Source organism: Trifolium pratense, linkage group LG4 (assembly GCF_020283565.1).
Source record: "Trifolium pratense cultivar HEN17-A07 linkage group LG4, ARS_RC_1.1, whole genome shotgun sequence".
NCBI classification, from domain to species: Eukaryota; Viridiplantae; Streptophyta; class Magnoliopsida; order Fabales; family Fabaceae; genus Trifolium; species Trifolium pratense.
This window is the reverse complement of record NC_060062.1, coordinates 48,692,054-48,710,997: the sequence shown is the minus strand read 5'-3', so window position 1 is coordinate 48,710,997 and position 18,944 is coordinate 48,692,054. Positions and strand designations below refer to the sequence as shown.

At 32.2% G+C, this 18,944-nt stretch overlaps 2 protein-coding genes and 1 long non-coding RNA gene across 4 annotated transcripts in view; 1 reads left to right on the top strand and 2 right to left on the bottom strand.

The window, feature by feature from the left end:
- Positions 1–1,054: 1,054 nt before the first annotated feature.
- On the bottom strand, positions 1,055–2,358 carry LOC123922809. The gene is made up of 3 exons (XM_045975496.1): positions 2,201–2,358; positions 1,410–1,761; positions 1,055–1,312 (listed from the first exon to the last, which is right to left on the bottom strand). Exons 1-3 carry the CDS (start codon positions 2,221–2,223, stop codon positions 1,055–1,057), a joined length of 633 nt encoding a protein of 210 aa, XP_045831452.1. The 5' UTR covers positions 2,224–2,358.
- Positions 2,359–12,805: 10,447 nt separating this feature from the next.
- LOC123923561 lies at positions 12,806–14,082 on the bottom strand. Its single transcript, XR_006814422.1, has 2 exons — positions 13,980–14,082; positions 12,806–13,200 (listed from the first exon to the last, which is right to left on the bottom strand). It is a non-coding gene; the product is annotated as an uncharacterized LOC123923561 (long non-coding RNA).
- Positions 14,083–17,822: 3,740 nt separating this feature from the next.
- Positions 17,823–18,944, top strand: part of LOC123921679 (ADP-ribosylation factor-like protein 2) — a 7,177-nt gene continuing 6,055 nt past the window's right edge. The window contains exons 1-2 of one of the 2 annotated variants that reach the window (XM_045974321.1): positions 18,056–18,251; positions 18,722–18,860. Coding sequence is in view for 1 of the 2 variants with exons in the window: in XM_045974320.1 (XP_045830276.1) it covers positions 18,018–18,251 (234 nt within the window). In the remaining variant the exon portion in view is untranslated. Of the gene's footprint in view, positions 18,252–18,721; positions 18,861–18,944 lie in introns of both variants that reach the window. The other variant, XM_045974320.1, reaches the window with a different exon arrangement.

Genomic DNA, 18,944 nt, shown 5'->3' with positions numbered 1-18,944 from the left:
GCTCAGAGTTGTTCAAAGATGTGGTTTCAATTGTTAAAGAAATTCAATTCAATAAGGGAGAGAAGATGAAGATGAAACTACAAAACGAGAGATCGACAGCAAAGATGTTTAGGAATTTGTTGATTTGTTCTTGGGTTATTTTCTTTTTTTATGTTAAAATGTTTACCTAATTAATGTAATTTTTTTTTTTAATAACGATTCTAATCTCAGAAAAATATTGATGGATTGTTGTTTTTTCTCTTTTTTCTTTTTTGTTCCAACCGTGATAAGTGATAAGGAATAGGATTAGTTAGAGTGATTATAGGGTTGTGAATTGATTATTGTGTGTTCAACTTCCAAAACTGATAGGAATAGGATTGGTTAGAGTGATGCAATGGTTGTGAATTGATTATTGTGTGTTTCAACTTCCAAAACTGAAAAACTAGTAATTATAGGGATAAGACATAGGATTGGTTAGCGTGATTATAGGATTGGTTAGCTGGATTATAGGATTTGTGGAGTGCTTATAGGGCTGCTGTGGAGTAATTATTGCGTGTTTCAACTTCTAAACATGAGTAAATTTGAAAAAAGCAAACCTATTTAACAAGCTTTATCTGGACATAAAGTTTTTCGATGGAATTCATTCATTATGGGTATCAAGTAATTATAGCTCTTAAACTTCCAAAACTGAATGAAATTCCAGTTTACTTAGTGTTTCATTAAATCAAATGTTTAACTCTTTGAAAACTAGTGGAACAAATGCCTCAACCACACAAAGGGTAAGCAAGCTAAATAATAACGACTTACGCCAAATAATAACGAATCACGCCATATGTATCGTAACTTAAACGATAATAATAAAACGAAACTTTTTAAAATAGAATTGAAATTGCATATGTCGACGAACACGTATGTGATCGTCAACTGATGTCTGGCTACTGATAAAAGTAGCATTTTTACAATTAAAAAGTTCAACAACTACTTAAAACAAACATAAGTACTTAACAAGAGCTAATTAAACAGTAGCAAACAGTTTGGACGAGGATATCAAACATTGATCCATCTGGGCATCAATTCAGCGGGTGCGAGGCTTCTGGCGCATCAATGAAACAACCATTAACTTATAAGGTGGTTTCAGAGAAAAGTGGAGGACGTCACCAACTTTAGGCCTGTGCACTTCAACAAAGTCATACCAACCATCTCCAATGTATCTCTGCGACGAGCGTCCCGGATCCAAAATAGCACATTCATATGTACGTTTCGTCTCTGCAGATCGCAAGTAAATGTCGCACTTGTCTTTTAGAGCACGCTTCACAACCCACGCAGGAATGTGCTGTACCAAATATAAGATAATCAAGATTATTAGTCAGTAAGGCAAAGTAAATAACAAGTGATACATAATTGAGAATGCACCAAATGTGAACTAATACCAGTGTTTGTTTCCTCTTCAAATTCTGCATAGCTGGTGTAACTTGTGTTATCCATTCACAGATTTCATTCCTGTCCTTAATCACTCTTTGAGCAACATTGTTATCCACCCTCCTCTTACCAGCATTGTTAGCAACATTGTTAGCAGTCCTTTGAGCAACATTGTTAGCAGTCCTTTGAGCAACATTGTTAGCAACACTATTAGCAACCCTATTAGCATCCCTATTAGCATCCCTATTAGCAACCCTCCTCTCAAACCTCTGAGACCTCTGATAAACATTATCACCTTCGTCATCTGAACTTAACCATATTACGTCAACAGGCTCTGGTTTGACTGGGTTCATACTTACATTCCTAAATCAACATAAATAAACAACATCATCATATAGTACCAGTGCATGAACACAGGACATAACCAATAATCACCAACAACGTCTGATAATGATAACATCGTTTACAAATAAGACAACACATTGGAAGTATAACATAGCATCAACGTTTCAGATCTTGGTAATTGAAGGTAAATAAACATCGTTTAAAAAAAAAAAAAAAAAATCTACTATCAAATCACTTTATCAACATGCAGATCTTGTTAAATGCATTTACTCTCAAATCACTTTATCATGTAACTAAGTCTTTATAAACAATAACGAAGCAATTCTCCTACTTAGGAATTTACTCATGAATGAACTTAGTAGATACGAACAGTATCAATGAAACCAACGACAACAAAGAACACAAATAGGATGTAAATCGATAACAAAAACGATGACAAAAAGTAAGAAGGACAAACCTTTGTCTGGACGAGGACGCCATTCGTTGTCGTTGCGCCGGTTGCTCCGTTTTTCCGCCTCGGACGCTTAACAAGAATGGTAAGGGTTTCACACGATGAAGTGGTTCCCTTTGTTGGAGAATGAAAAAGTTTTTTTAGGTTGCAATGATGAATGATATCTATTCCAACAAAAGGAAGCCTTTTTGGTTTCCACGCATATGTGGTGTGGTAATAGTACCTGTTTGGAAGAAAACTTTTTGGTTTCCACGCAGGTGTGTGTTTGTTTGTACTTAATTTTTTAAATTTTTAACGTGAATAGTAAAAATTTAAAAAAAAATTCAACATGGGAATTTAGGTTCTTTGACTTAACATTTGACCCTAATGCTAATGACTTAGATATTTACTCACCGGAGTAAATACAAACCGTACAGTGTAAAAAAAATTCAACATGGGAATTTAGGTTGTTAGACTTAACATTTGACCCTAATGCTAATGACTTAGATATTTACTCACCGGAGTAAAAACACGTGGATGACTTCGAAATCGGAGTAGTTCAATTTTTTAGGTTCTTAGACTTAACATTTGACCCTAATGCTAATGACTTAGATATTTACTCACCGGAGTAAAAACACGTGGATGACTTCGAAATCGGAGTAGTTCAATTTTTTTAGGTTGTTAGACTTAACATTTGACCCTAATGCTAATGACTTAGATATTTACTCACCGGAGTAAAAACACGTGGATGACTTCGAAATCGGAGTAGTTCAATTTTTTTAGGTTCTTAGACTTAACATTTGACCCTAATGCTAATGACTTAGATATTTACTCACCGGAGTAAATACACATGAATAGTAAAAAAAATTCAACATGGGAATTTAGGTTCTTTGACTTAACATTTGACCCTAATGCTAATGACTTAGATATTTACTCACCGGAGTAAAAACACGTGGATGACTTCGAAATCGGAGTAGTTCAATTTTTTTAGGTTGTTAGACTTAACATTTGACCCTAATGCTAATGACTTAGATATTTACTCACCGGAGTAAATACACGTGAATAGTAAAAAAAATTCAACATGGGAATTTAGGTTCTTTGACTTAACATTTGACCCTAATGCTAATGACTTAGATATTTACTCACCGGAGTAAAAACACGTGGATGACTTCGAAATCGGAGTAGTTCAATTTTTTTAGGTTGTTAGACTTAACATTTGACCCTAATGCTAATGACTTAGATATTTACTCACCGGAGTAAATACACGTGAATAGTAAAAAAAATTCAACATGGGAATTTAGGTTCTTTGACTTAACATTTGACCCTAATGCTAATGACTTAGATATTTACTCACCGGAGTAAAAACACGTGGATGACTTCGAAATCGGTGTAGTTCAATTTTTTTAGGTTGTTAGACTTAACATTTGACCCTAATGCTAATGACTTAGATATTTACTCACCGGAGTAAATACACGTGAATAGTAAAAAAAATTCAACATGGGAATTTAGGTTCTTTGACTTAACATTTGACCCTAATGCTAATGACTTAGATATTTACTCACCGGAGTAAAAACACGTGGATGACTTCGAAATCGGAGTAGTTCAATTTTTTTAGGTTGTTAGACTTAACATTTGACCCTAATGCTAATGACTTAGATATTTACTCACCGGAGTAAATACACGTGAATAGTAAAAAAAATTCAACATGGGAATTTAGGTTCTTTGACTTAACATTTGACCCTAATGCTAATGACTTAGATATTTACTCACCGGAGTAAAAACACGTGGATGACTTCGAAATCGGTGTAGTTCAATTTTTTTAGGTTCTTTGACTTAACATTTGACCCTAATGCTAATGACTTAGATATTTACTCACCGGAGTAAATACACATGAATAGTAAAAAAAATTCAACATGGGAATTTAGGTTGTTAGACTTAACATTTGACCCTAATGCTAATGACTTAGATATTTACTCACCGGAGTAAAAACACGTGGATGACTTCGAAATCGGAGTAGTTCAATTTTTTTAGGTTGTTAGACTTAACATTTGACCCTAATGCTAATGACTTAGATATTTACTCACCGGAGTAAAAACACGTGGATGACTTCGAAATCGGAGTAGTTCAATTTTTTTAGGTTGTTAGACTTAACATTTGACCCTAATGCTAATGACTTAGATATTTACTCACCGGAGTAAATACACATGAATAGTAAAAAAAATTCAACATGGGAATTTAGGTTGTTAGACTTAACATTTGACCCTAATGCTAATGACTTAGATATTTACTCACCGGAGTAAAAACACGTGGATGACTTCGAAATCGGAGTAGTTCAATTTTTTAGGTTCTTAGACTTAACATTTGACCCTAATGCTAATGACTTAGATATTTACTCACCGGAGTAAAAACACGTGGATGACTTCGAAATCGGAGTAGTTCAATTTTTTAGGTTCTTTGACTTTAAATTTCAAACGACTAATTATTTTAAATTAAAAAAAATTCTTGTATTAAATTTCAATTTTAAATTAAACGAGTGATGTATCCAATGCAACAACTGGTAACGCGTTTACATCATCCAAGGTTCCATGTCTATTCGTTTTAATCGGATGGTCACTATTTTAGGAAGTCAGAAAGTAAACTATTTAATGTCAACCATTAGATGACATTAAATGTTGATCCTACGATCCAAAACATGTGTTGCATAACACTGTAAATGTTTGTAGACCCAAACCAATTAAACGATTCAAACGAGTAATTTGATACAGTGTTACTTCCCACTTTCCAGTACCAATCGTTTCATGGCGCCTTACCACAATTAATTTTGCTAACCAAAATCATCATTACAAACCATTATATTTCTTCTCCCGAGAAAGATAATTACCCAAAAATCTGTTCTTCCTCTTACCAAGACACTACCAGTCCCTTCATTTCTCCACTTTCTCACACGCCATTTTTTCTTCTTTTTTCCTTCTCCCTTCAACTTCCGGCCGTCTTACCAAACCCACTGCGACGATAATCAAGGGAAAAAAATGGTGGAAACTCTTGCCGATGTTCTTCGAAAGCCAGCGAGGGATTATTTTTTGACTGTTCATGTTGCAGGAGAGGTAAGTTTGGTACTATGTTTCGTTGATTTCTTCGTTTCGATCATATTTAAGTTAAACACAGTATAAATATGATTTTTTTAAAAATTGCATGATGTTCAAACCATAGATTAGAAAACAGAGCATGTTATATGTTGATTTATTTGGTTTTGAAACTGGGTCTAGATCTTACAATGATTTTGACAAGTTAGATTAAAAAAAATTAAAAAAACAGAGCATGTCACAAATCTTTGGCCAAAAAACAGAGCATGTTATGTGTGATGTTAATTTTATTTGTTTTCGTTTGATTTAGTGTTGGGTTATTGTTTTAAGGTACTATAAATTATGATTTGTTTCGGTTTGTAAATAACTATGAAGGTAACTATGATTTGTTTCGATTTATTCTCTAGGTCGAGGGCGAGGTTGAACGCAGTTTTTATGAAAACTGTAAGTCTGAGTTGGGAGAATTTTGGTTTCTGTTTGATTCCAAAGGTCTTCAACTCTGCGTAGAGTTCAACGATGATGATGATGTCCTTAGAATTACGGACGGTTGGATGACTATACGAGAACATTACAATTTTCAAGGTCATCATCCAATTCTCTTCAAATTTTTGGGGAACAGTCAGTTCCAGATCATTCCCAAAGAGGACCCAATTACACCTGATAAATTCCCTACTTGGCATACCCAATCACGAGCTCTCCGGAAAGCTGTTACCTTCGAAATTACTATGAAGGATGATCCTGAAATTGTTCCATATTTGGTTGGTATCTCAATCCAATTGTTTTTGATAATGTTTAAATTGATTATCCGAATTTGAGACAAATTGATGCTTATCAAATTTCTTTTATCTGTTGCAGATATTGCCAGACGATTTGGGGGAGTACTTGAGTGACACGATGTTGGATGAGATCTATATTATTGGAACAATCAGAGAAAAGCATAAGTGTGAGCTACAGTATCAAATGGATCCGTTCGTGGTATCGATCATTAGGGGATGGAGGGAAGTTGTTGCCATTAACGGATTTAAAGTTGGAGACCGCCTACTATTCAACACATCTAACATATATGATGACCATACCTTTTATGTGAGGAGCTTAAATTGATATTTAAGTTGATTTCAAAGTTTGTAACTATTACTATTTTGATTATATTTTGTGAAACTTGATGTTTGCCGGGTATCGTTTTAGAAAACTTGATGTTTGCCGACGATGTTGCATGTATTTTGGTAGTTTGTGATTATAATGACAATTGAAAAATTGTAATTTATTTTTAATTATTTAGTTTTCTTTTTTGATGTTATTTGAGTTATGAATTAGGAAGCACCGACACACCTTACATTACGCGTGTCCGTGTCAGACACGTGTCGGTGTCCTCGTCCGAAATCCACACCGACACTTATGAACTCATACAAATATAGCTCGGTGTATAATCACATACGACCAATAGCCCAACATAAGGCCATAGGTTAGTATCTTATTTAAAAAAAAAACGAAGTAATGCAGATATTTTAAAAATAAATTAAGATCAGAATTTGAAATTTAATAATTTTTTTTTAATTATTAAGTTTTTTTTTATGTTATTTGAGTTATGAATTAGGAAGCACCGACACACCTTACATTACGCGTGTCCGTCTCAGACACGTGTCGGTGTCCTCGTCCGAAACCCACACCGACACTTAGATATTTAATTCGTTTCCACCGGGTAAATACAGATTTATTGAATTCGAAACCGGAGTAGTTCAATTTTTTAGGTGCTTTGACTTAACATTTTACCCTAATGCTACTGACTTAGATATTTACTCCGTTTCCACCGGGTAAATACAAACCGTCCAGTACACACTTACCATTTTGTACGTTTTTTGCATGACCTAATAATCATAGACACAACCATTTAATCAGACGGTTATTAGTGGCCAAGTCACATAGTCACTCATTTAATCACAAAGTCAACAGTTTAATCATAACCCTTAGATCACAGACAATTTGGATCCAACGATAATTAATATTTAGCACGTCCAGGGGTAAATGTTTGTTATATCTAACCAATTCAACGTTTCAGAGACACTGTTACTCGTTAATGGAGTACAAACTAACCGGTTCCTCTTCTTTTCGATGAAACAACACGCCAATTAATTTTACAAACCAATGTCATTATTACACACATTGGTAATCGAAACTCACTTAGCCAAAACCTTCTCTTTTCATCTGCCGAACCACCAACCTTACCAACAAAGGCCATTTCTCTTTTTCAGTTCATCCCCTCCGTTTCTCATCGATCTTACAAAAAATCTGTGAAAAAAATGGCCGAAAATGTTGTTGAAGTTATGCAGAGACCAGCACTAAGTTATTTTATGACGGTTCACGTGAAAGGAGAGGTATTTTTTCCTTATCCCTTCATCCATTGATTTTATGTTTTTTTGACATTATGTTATGTTTTCATGAGTAAAAAACAGAGCTTTTTGTGTCTCACACAATAGACTAAAAACAGAGCAATTTTGAAAGTTGAGGGCGAGTTCGAAACAGAGTTTTTATTTTTTTTTCCGTTGTAGACAATCGCATGAACATTTTACCCTGTATTGTTGTCTATACGACTGGAAAATTGATGAACCAATCGTAAAGTGTCTCTAGGACTGCAAAATTTACCAAACTGTTGTTATCTGTTAAGTAAAAATCATTACTGCAAAATTATGTTGGTCTTATATTGATTTGTTTTGTTAGACGATAATTACTACCAGATTTAAATCAGTTTCTATTGTCTATCAATTATGTAGGTCGAGGCCGAGGTCGAACGAGAGTTCTATAGAGAATACAAAAATGAACTGGGGAATGTTTGGCGCCTGTATGACTTCAACTACAATTCCAAATGTGTGATCTTTGAGGTTGAGTTCAGCAACTATGATGATGTACCAAAAATCACCAATGGTTGGATGACTTTAAGAACCTACTACGAATTCGATTCTCATCATCAGATTTTTTTCAAATACTTGGGAACAAATCAATTCCAGATCATTCCATCGTTTAACCGAATAACTCCGGACCAATTCCCTACTTGGCACAGCAAATCACGATCTCTCCGAAAAGCTGTTTCATTCACAATGACCATTACAGAGGATGCTGAAATTGATCCAGAATTGGTTGGTAATCAGTTCAGTTATTATAATTTTTTGTTTCACTTAATTACGATTTGCAAAATTATGATTATAACTTATGTTGTTTGATGCAGACGTTACCGAGGGAAATGGGGGAATACTTGTGGTACACAATGTTGGATGAGGTTACCATGATTGGAGCAAATGGAGAAAAATATAAGTGTTCGTTGCGTTATCAGAGGAACCCGTTCGTCGTTACGATTTGGAGGGGTTGGCCGGAGGTTGTGGGAATCAATGGATTTAAAGTTGGAGATCGTATACAATTCAATACATACAATATCTATGAGGACCATGCTATGACGGTGAGGAGCATAAGTTGATTTGAATGTGAAGTTATTAGTTTAATTGTAGTTTTATTGTTTGTTTACTTTAATTTGTGTTTACTGTAATTTGTGTGTCCCTGTACTATTCAGGATGACAAAGTTTGTGTAATGACATTTTATATTTTATTGCCTTTATATATCATATCGAACGTTATATATGCCAACGTAGTTTCATTGTCCTTATATTTGAAAACTATCGAATGTTTCCAACTTTTTATGTAATTTCAGTTGTCGGCGAAATTTAAGCCGGTTATTTTTTTAATTTACAATAAAACTACTAAATATTTTAAATGACATACGAAATTGGACAAAATTATATTAAATTTTTTTTATATATTTGATACTAATTACGTAACACTAAAATAAACTTTGTTTTTATATTCGACAATTTATTATAAATTCACAATTTATACAAAAATAAACCAACGAGATACCATAACATAATAGTAAAAAAATAAAAAAATATATATATTTTTTTATTTAAAGCTTGACAACAAAACGTGATTCCTCCATTTACCTAATGAAAATTGAAGAGTTCATTATTTTTGAGTCACGCTAATCCATGTTACAATTTACATTGAGCACACAAAAACCTACCCTAATCATGTTTTACAAGCCACAAGCAAAATGTTTCAACTTCCAAAATAACCTACAACCTATTAACTCCTACTATTAACTCCAACCGTTCAGTTACCATTAATTTCGATTACAACACAAAGGAAGAAAGCAACTTAATTTTACTTCCTAGCTTCAGTTGCAATCCTAAACACCTGCTCCTCTTCTCAACTTCATATTCTTCAAAATGAGAAGACCTTCTCCTCCCAGGCCAAGTAGACGCACCAAACAAAAAATACCTGAAACAGATGCAACAAACAATACAGTTAAGATGACAACAAAGACTACCACTCACTCTATTGAAATTAGTAAGCATTACTCTGAGACTGAAACTCGCAAAGATAGCTTCGAAAAAAAGGTTATTGACCTATCATCCAGGTAATGTTTGCAGATATATTTTACCTATGGTTGTTGTCATTCCTCTTCCGTCTTATATTCTTCAACTTAGGGACTTTGGCAATGTATTTTGCTAATGAACCCTAATTTTACTTTCTTTTTATAAATCAGAACCATTTTTAACTATACTTTATTTTTTTAAATCAGAACCATTTTAAACTCTACAAATATGGACAAATTTTTTAGTTAAAAAATCTGCAAATACTTAGACAATACTTAAGTTTTGACTACAACCCAAAAGCTGTCACACACCACATACTAAGAGCAACACCCTGTGATAGTATGTTTACTGAATTTTTAGGTTTGGTATCGTATTTTTAATTAGTTTGTATCATACTACATTTTTAGGGTTTATAACGGGTTCATCTGGTTAGTTGTAGTTTTTTAGGTTTGTATGTACCACTAATGGTTTGTTCATCTGGTCCATAAGGGGTTCATATGGTTAGTTGTAGTTTTTTTGGGTTTGTATGTACCACTAATGGTTTGTTCAAATGGTTCATAAGGGGTTCATCTGGTTAGTTGTAGTTTTTTTAGGTTTGTATGTTCATCTGACTTTATTTGTTTGTGCAGTAAATACAATAGTAGCCGAAGGATCGATGAAAGCGACAACGAAACAGATTACGAGTCCACCGCCTCGACTCCTGAGATGGACCGTAAACGTCCGGTTAAAAAACGGGCAGAAACAGCTAGAAAAATAACCAAGCCAATTTTTAATATGACCAAGGGAACAACATCTGCCCCACCAAAAATGAAGCCTAACGATGACGGAGAGGTTTTTATTGATGCATATCAGTTAGACAGGATTAGGAGGAATCTATTCTGTCAACCAGAACAAGATGATGACCATGATTTTAACTTAAACTTCCATCCAACAAGTGCGTTTGGATACGAGGGTGCCGACGTTCCTTTTTATATTCCTGAAGTAAGACTTAACTAATTTCATTTTTTTTAACTACAACAAAGCAAACCTTTATATGAATTTTATTTACTTACCACAGTTTTAATTTTATACCTATTTAATAACAGTGGATGCCAATGACGTTTCGACCGACTCAAAAAATGCAATTGAACGACATATGTACTTACACAGCTGCATACATCTTTATGAAAGATGATCATCAGCTACTGGGGTCAGTCTTTTTGTACCATATAATTCTGCATTTATAGTTGTTTATGACATTGCATTTCATAATAACTAACATTGCACACCAACTATTGTTTGTAGTGATGAGGTTCTGGTTAGAACTACATCAGGTGTCTTTGGAGATAGGAAAACACTTAAGTCTCTTATGCCTAGATGCCCTGTTGACCAAGAGGTTATATTTTTTTTTAATTACAATGTTCCATACAGAAGTTTAATATAATTTATATCTAATATCATTTATATTTATCTGTACAGATTCTTAATCTAGTAGTTGCCAGATCAAATTGGCTTCAGGATAAAATGGGCAAAACAAGGAGGGTTTGGTATATGCCTACGGATTTTGCGGTGATTGCCACTAACCCAACTATTAAATTTACATCTGTTAAGTATTAATTATTGACTTAAATTACATCTTTTTTTAAGCAATATGCTCTGGAATCCAAACAATCAGCTGATCAAGTTAGGGTAAAATATCAACATAACTTCCTGAAACCAAAAAGTCATGTTTCCAAGGTTAACATTTTACTTTACAACAATATTTGTTAAGTAGCTTTTGATAATTATGTTCGCATGACTAAATATTAGATTGTTTACAGATTTTTATCCCTATAAACGACGAAGGATCACACTGGTATCTACTGGTTGTTGATTTGTTGGATAGAAAACTTTTATGGTTGGACTCTATGCCTACTGAAGAAAGATATCATAACAGACGTCATTCCATAATGACAGTGGTATATATTTTTATCTATACTTTATTGTTACCTACTAAGTTTTACATTCAAATATATGCTTTTTTTTTTCAAAATTGGTTTTCCAATATTCTCAGGCTATATTTCTGGAGAAAATACTGCTTCATGATTCAATTGGTGTACTGGATCCTAAGTTGCATCAATATTTAATCACAAACTATAACCTTATTCAGCCTACTGGCCTCGCACATCAGCGACCAGGCTCGTACGTCTCATAAAACCCTTTTTATATTTTAAATTTATTGAACTTTACCTGTGAGTATAACACTTGCTTTGTAATGACTGCCTATAGAAACGACTGTGGAGTATGGGTGGCAAAATGGATGATTGAGTGTGCATTCATGAATGAGTATCAAAACGTAACTGTAAGTTAAACTAATGGTCATTATATATTATTTCTTATACTTTGTCCCTCTAATTATATTTCTAATTTAACTAACTGTTTTTATTACTGTAATCTCAGGTTGTTACAGCCACAAGGATGAAACTAGCTCTTTTTATCTGTCAATCAGCTAATAATGAGATGGTGAATGAACTCGTGTCGAGGGCTGCAAAACATTGGGATGTTCAGTGGAAGAAAAGGAAGGCGTTGGTTAAAGTTTGAAATTGTGTTCTATGGTGGTTAAGGCGTGAAACTTTGGGGCATTATGCTTGATTTGATTTTTAATTTGAATTTTGGGTTGTAATTTGGATAATTTGATATGTCTGTCGTGGTTTTCGATATTTGTGTCGACATTGGTTGTATTTTCAGTTTTTTCAAGTGTTTTGGCTGTTACGTTGGTTGCGTTCTATGTTTGATTTTCAATGTTATGTTTGGATATTATCTTGGATATAAACAGTACTTTGTCCAGTACTTGGGTTTGTGCTATACACATAACATTATTTTGCAAATTACTAGTACATTACTAATTTGGAACTACTAATTTTTTTGACACATTACGAGTACTCCAGCATAATTCAAAACTCACTAAGAAAAAGTTACATGAACACATACACACACACATAACATTTTTGGACTTTAAATATTAAACATACCTCTTTTGTCTGGCTAATGAAACCTAACGTTAGCTTTCACCTGCTCTCCTTCATCTCTAACTCTTCTATGGTGCATATTCATCCAAACTGTTTGAAATTAAAATGAAACATATGTTACTATCTAACAAAACAAGTCAATAAAAAGCAATCAATCACAAATTTATCATTGTATATAAATATGAATGTATACATTTGTTAAGATCGTGCATGTAAAATTGAACTCTATTACAAGGCATTATCTACGATATCATTGTATAACTCAAATTACAAAGCTTTAAGGTACATTGTATAACCTTGAATTGTAACACAATGCTTTACATTATTACTCAGCTTAAATATAGATCATTGTTGTATAAACTAGTTGAGCTTATCTCAATTTTACAGGCAACTATTTCCTATGCAACAATTTCCTATGCTAAGCCCTTCAACTTCAAACTTGTCAATTGTTTTCTCCGTTGTTTCCTTTCTATACTGAGAATATCAGACCATGCGTTTTCTCAGTAGAGAAATCATAGTTGACTTCACAACAGCAGCTATTCAAATGAAACACATACAAAGTGTTAACACAGTATCAACATGTAAATTTCCAATTCAAATCAAACACTACACATTCACTTTTGATTAAACTTTTCAATATAATATCTTCAAATTCAGAATTTAATCATTTGAAACATACAAACCCTAATCCCCAATTCCATAATTTTCTGGGTAACAACTACAATCATAGTCAATTTTAAATACAACCCTAATCCCCAAATTGATCGTTTCTGGGTAACAAATCAATTTCGATTTTAAATACAAACCTAATTCCAAATCGATCGTTTTCTGGCTAACAATAAATACCCCAATTCAATGAAAATTAAAATAAAGATAATTTTGCGAACAACATATCTGTGACAGGACACGACGACGTTGCAGTAATGCTTCAAACCAGTAGAACGACAATGGAAGAGTTACAATAAGATCGAACGGTCTATGAGGACAAAAAAGAATACGATGGAGAAGATGAAGTACAAAGATAACACGACGGAGAAGATGGAGAAGATGGAGGATGAAGAACAGGTGGAATTCAGGGATGAAGAAGAAAGAACAATACGATGGAGGATGAAGAATGGGTCGGCTTTAGGGTTTTCAATTACAAAATAAATTTTGTCAAATAAAACACATTGTAAATTTTTATCTAACTAATTTTAAATGACAATTAAAACTTGTTTTTATTTGTAAATTTGTAAATTATTCTAAATAATTGTTAAGTTTATGAGGGACTTGTGTGCAATAATTAAACTTTTCATTAAAAAGTCTTATCATGTACCTTCATTACAATGTAAAGCTGATGTGGCATCACTTAAAATTTTATTGGGCAATTCAATTGACCTCACTAAAGAGGCCATTTTACTGACCTCACCATAGAAGCACCCTTTATGTATAGGGAAGTAGATTTCATGTTAAGAATCTAATTAAAGAAATACAATTTTTTATTTTTTTTACAATATATTGTCAATAAAGATCGAACCTTACATATTACTCAAATCCCTCATAAAAATACTTTTTTAAATATGTGTATATGATTCAACTTTTAAACATTTTATAAGTGCACAAATTTTAGAAAAATATTACTATCTTTAGATTTTTAATATGGCAAATGCTAAATAGTGTCCCCGGGGCACTCTTTAAGCCCTTAAATAGTAAGTTTTTTATAGAATTTTTATGGAAATGCGTAAAGTCAACGCATTGGAAATTGGAGTGTTTAATTTTTTGAATAAAAAGTTTCTTTTAATGGAATGCTTAAAGAGTGCCCCGGGGGCACTCGTTAGCAAGACCCTTTTAATATGTGCCCTTATGAATTATGTTAGCATGACCCTTATGTATATCAATATTGGATATCTCTCTTTCTTACTCTCTTTAAGTGCTAAACACTCATAGGACTATATTTTTTTTTTTCTTCTTCTAAGTTTTTAAGAAAAATTGGTTCTATTTTTGGATAGATGCAACGGTATGATCCGATACACGTTGTTCCAGGTTTTCCATATTAAAGGTGGTTGAAGCTTGTATGTATATATACAAGTGCTCTGCATGCATGCATCGATACATGCTGAAGCTGTTTTGAAATTTAAAAATTCAAACGTATCATGTATCCATACATACATGTCATACCCAAACTCAAATCTGTATAGTCCGAAATCTGCACTGCATGTATCGATACATGATTTGCATGATCTGATACATGCTGTTAGTTTTCTCTAAATTTTCTGAAAATAGGAAAAAAATTATTTGCTTCGCTTTTTATCATTTCTTTACATTTTATAACCTCTATAAAAAAACATTGAAGCACCGTACTGTTCGGGATTTAATTCTAAGATAACGATTAGTTCATATGGATTATTAGATGTTTCGTGAATCGTGATAGATAACGTTGAAACTTAAAAATTGTAAATTATTGATTTGGGATTTTAATTGAAAAATCTTGGGTTTTCATTCCAATTTAGAATTTGTTATTATGGTACAAGTTCTATTGCGACTTGAATTCAGCCATACAAGGATTGCTAATTACAAGATTTCAAGAGAAGGGTCATCAAAAAGTTTAAGAACATAGTCTTCTTCAACATTGAGTTTGATTTTGTATCACTCTTCTCTTGTAAAATTATTTCTTCCAATCAATACATATCTCACTCCTATTTTTTGGATTGATGGAAGATGTGGCTAAGATGGTGTGGTCGACTCCATGATGGTGGTCTAAATTTTGTGAATGGCATAAATTCTATCTTGTGAGAATTTTGTTGAGTCGAATCTTCTACTACTATATTCCTTAAACCTAATTAGAAGATTTCTAAATTGTAACTTGTAGAAATTTGACTCTTAAATATTGAAATTAAACTTATCGCAAAGAGCATACAAGGTGTTTGTGAAATTGTCAAAACTGTGTTTTTGCTTTGTTTTGTGCTAAATTGGAAATTAGATACTTTATGAGTTTAAACGACCAATAACTTTTGTAAAAAACTTAATTCAAGGAAAAATTAATTGAAATAAATTAACCCTCTCAAATTTATTTGAGTCATATTAAATTTCATCTCTTATAAACATTTTAAGGGTATGTTTGGATTAGTTTATTTTTGAGCTTATGTAAAACAACTTATGTAAATAAATAAATTTGTATGTATTATTATAATTTTGGCAAAGTAGTTTATGATAAAATAGCTTATAAAAATACAATTTTCACTAGTGAAAAATTATAAAATAGCATAAAACTTAATTTATATTGCATAAACTGTTTGCATAAACTCAAAAATAAGTTAATCCAAACAGGCTCTAAGTCAATAAATCAAACTTTTCAAAATAATCAAATAATCAGTTTGTACTAATTTTTTTTATACTAGTAAGGTACTCGTGAATTTGCACAAATATCTTTTATTTTCTCAATGTGTGCAAAAAGTTGAAGGTAAAAAATACAAAAGAATATATACAAGATAAATAAGAGATCAAATAAATAATAAATATTTACAATTTTCTTATCTAAATTTAATTAATGTGACAACTGTTGAAATTTATAATTTGTCTAAAAAATATGAAATATTAAAAAATTGTATTCAATTGTTTTATTTTAGTATCAATTATTTGATAAATAATAGATACATAATACATAAATATAATAATAATTAGAATTTACTGCAATTATATTCTATTTATAATATATATATATATATATATATATATATATATATATTATCACATGCATTTTATAAATCTAACAGTGATTTAATATATGAAGTATTAGAAAAAATGATCACTTTTAAAAATATATTGGTAGTGTTATGCGTGTAGATGGTTGGTGGTGTTCTTGGTGACCGATGATATGCATGACTTCAAAAGTCATATTAAATACATGAAAATAAGGAAACATCTACTGTATATGATTTCGGTGTCAAAAAAAAAAACTATTGTATATGATTTATTAATATTTATAATTAATTTTGTTAATTTTAACTACATAATAGATTGGTGGTGTTATGCGTGTAGTTTGTTTGTAGTGTTTATGGTGATTGAGATGCATGAACATAACTTCTTTGGTTCAGTTTTATTTTTCTTTGACTTTGAGGAAGATCCCACGAATCGTCTTCTATCGACATCGTCTACTTATTCTTATTGTACGCTCTTCTTACCCAACATTGAAAAAATGACTCAAAAGTCATATTAAATGCATGACAATGGAGGAACCAATTGTAAATTATTTATTTGATATTCATTTTTTATTTAAAAGATTTAATTAATTTGCAGATCTCTGAACTAAAAAAATAATGTGTAAATCAAGTTCTTAAAGTAATTTATATTTTTCAGTTAGGTTCTTATGTAAACTTCAATTAGTCAACAATTAGTCAATGCCAACATGAGACACATATTATATAAACGAGTCATTTAGGCAAAACACTAGCCGTAACTCAAAAAATTCATCTCCAATGGGTAGCCTAACTCATTTGTTGAATTGCCACTTCAAACATTCAATTACAAAACACTTTTTTTAAAATAAAAAAACAAAACTTAAATTATACCACTCAAATTAGCATTAGAGAGAATCAAACCCGATAACTAGGAGCGCACTTCCAAGTCTCAAGTCAATATCATCAAACCAATTCAAGTGGATTCATTACAAAACACTTAACTTATTACCATCACAATGCCACCACCTCACTTTATTTCACTTCAAACACCCTCCCTCCATCAGACAATCTCAGTGTCTAACCAATAGAAAAAGCAAGAAAATATGCTACTAATTATTATTACTGCTATTATATAAATTATATAATAATAATCCATAAAAGAAATAATAATAAAGGTATTAGACACACATAATAATAAATTACGTTGGTAATTTCGTAGATGCGCCCTAGGATGATAAAAGAAAATCTCATTAGTAAATAGATAGAATATTAAGGTTATGTATGTGATTGAGTGGTTAAATTAAGGGTAATTTAATAAGTTGACATTATTTATATAAGTAAAACCATGACTTTTAAAATAATAATAATAATAATAATAATAATAATAATAATAATAATAATAATAATAATAATAATAATAATAATAATAATAATAATAATAATAATAATAATAAAGAAAGAAAGAATGCAAAAACGGGGAAAAAAGAAATTTGTCTATTCTTTTCGGGAACTCTCTTGAACCCACACTCTCTCCGTATCCTCTCTCTCTGCTTTTCCTTGAACCTCACCCGTGGCTCAAAATCCTTTTTCTTCCATTTCTAGTATATCTCTTCACTCAGTGGCGAGTATACCGCCTGGCACGTGCCTGGGCTGCCCTTTTATTTATTTATTTATTTTTTATTTTTATTTTTTTTAAAATGAAAACAAAAACACAAAACGAAGGAAGAGTAGTATTTGCTTTCTCTTTCTCGATCCCTCTCTCTCAAAATCGCTGCTCTCAATTCCTCTCTCACCCGCCGGCCGCCGCTCTCAATCCCTCTCTCACTGCTCTCAGTCTCTCTCCCTCACCTCGCCGTTCAATCTTCCGCCGCAGCCGCACCACTGCTCAGCTCACCGCGCCGCTCTCACTCTTTCTCTTCGTCTCGTTTGAGGTAAGCAAACTAACATACTGCAATTAATTTTTAACAACCTAACCTTCTCAATCTAGAATCTTTGTTTGATGATTTGGTGTTGTTTTGAATTTTAAATTTATTAAGCTGTTTTGATTGTTAAGTGATTATATAAATAAGCTGTTTTGGTTATATAAATAAGTAGTTTTGGTTGGTTCTGCAATAGGTAGTACTTTGGTATGCACAAAGAATTAGTATTCAGTTAGTGAAAATAATTAGTATTCAATGAAGGAAGTTTTTCTCTGTTATTATACATCGATTTGTCTCTGCAATAGTATTCAATAACTAGTACTTTGGTTCTGCAATATATTATACATCGATTATGTTGAAAACATAGCTATACTCTTGCTTGTTAAAAAATTCCTTCCAAAATTAAATATTGAAAAATAGGATTTAAATATTTCTATATTCGAAATTTGGGTTGATAAAATTGTCTCCAAAAATTTGCCCAGGCTCTCTAACATTCCTGGAGTCGCCACTGTCTTCACTGATATTCTAGAAAGGGCTACCAAGAAGGTTTGGGGAAAATTGGAGAAGCTCAAAATTTTCACTATTTCCATCAATTTCTTGTTTTGTTATCAAATTACTGAGGTGAGGTCCTTAAATTAGGTTATGAATCGTTTGGTAGAAGTAGAATTAGAATTTTAGATTAATACCCTAATTATGCATGAGAAA

Excerpts from the sequence above, each read along its gene's own strand:
- LOC123922809 (XM_045975496.1), bottom strand. The coding sequence starts at position 2,223 with ATGGCGTCCTCGTCCAGACAAAG. Across the intron at positions 1,762-2,200 it reads GCGTCCTCGTCCAGACAAAG|GAATGTAAGTATGAACCCAG; the intron begins GTTTGTCCTTCT and ends ATGTTGATTTAG. Across the intron at positions 1,313-1,409 it reads TGAAGAGGAAACAAACACTG|CACATTCCTGCGTGGGTTGT; the intron begins GTATTAGTTCAC and ends TATTTGGTACAG.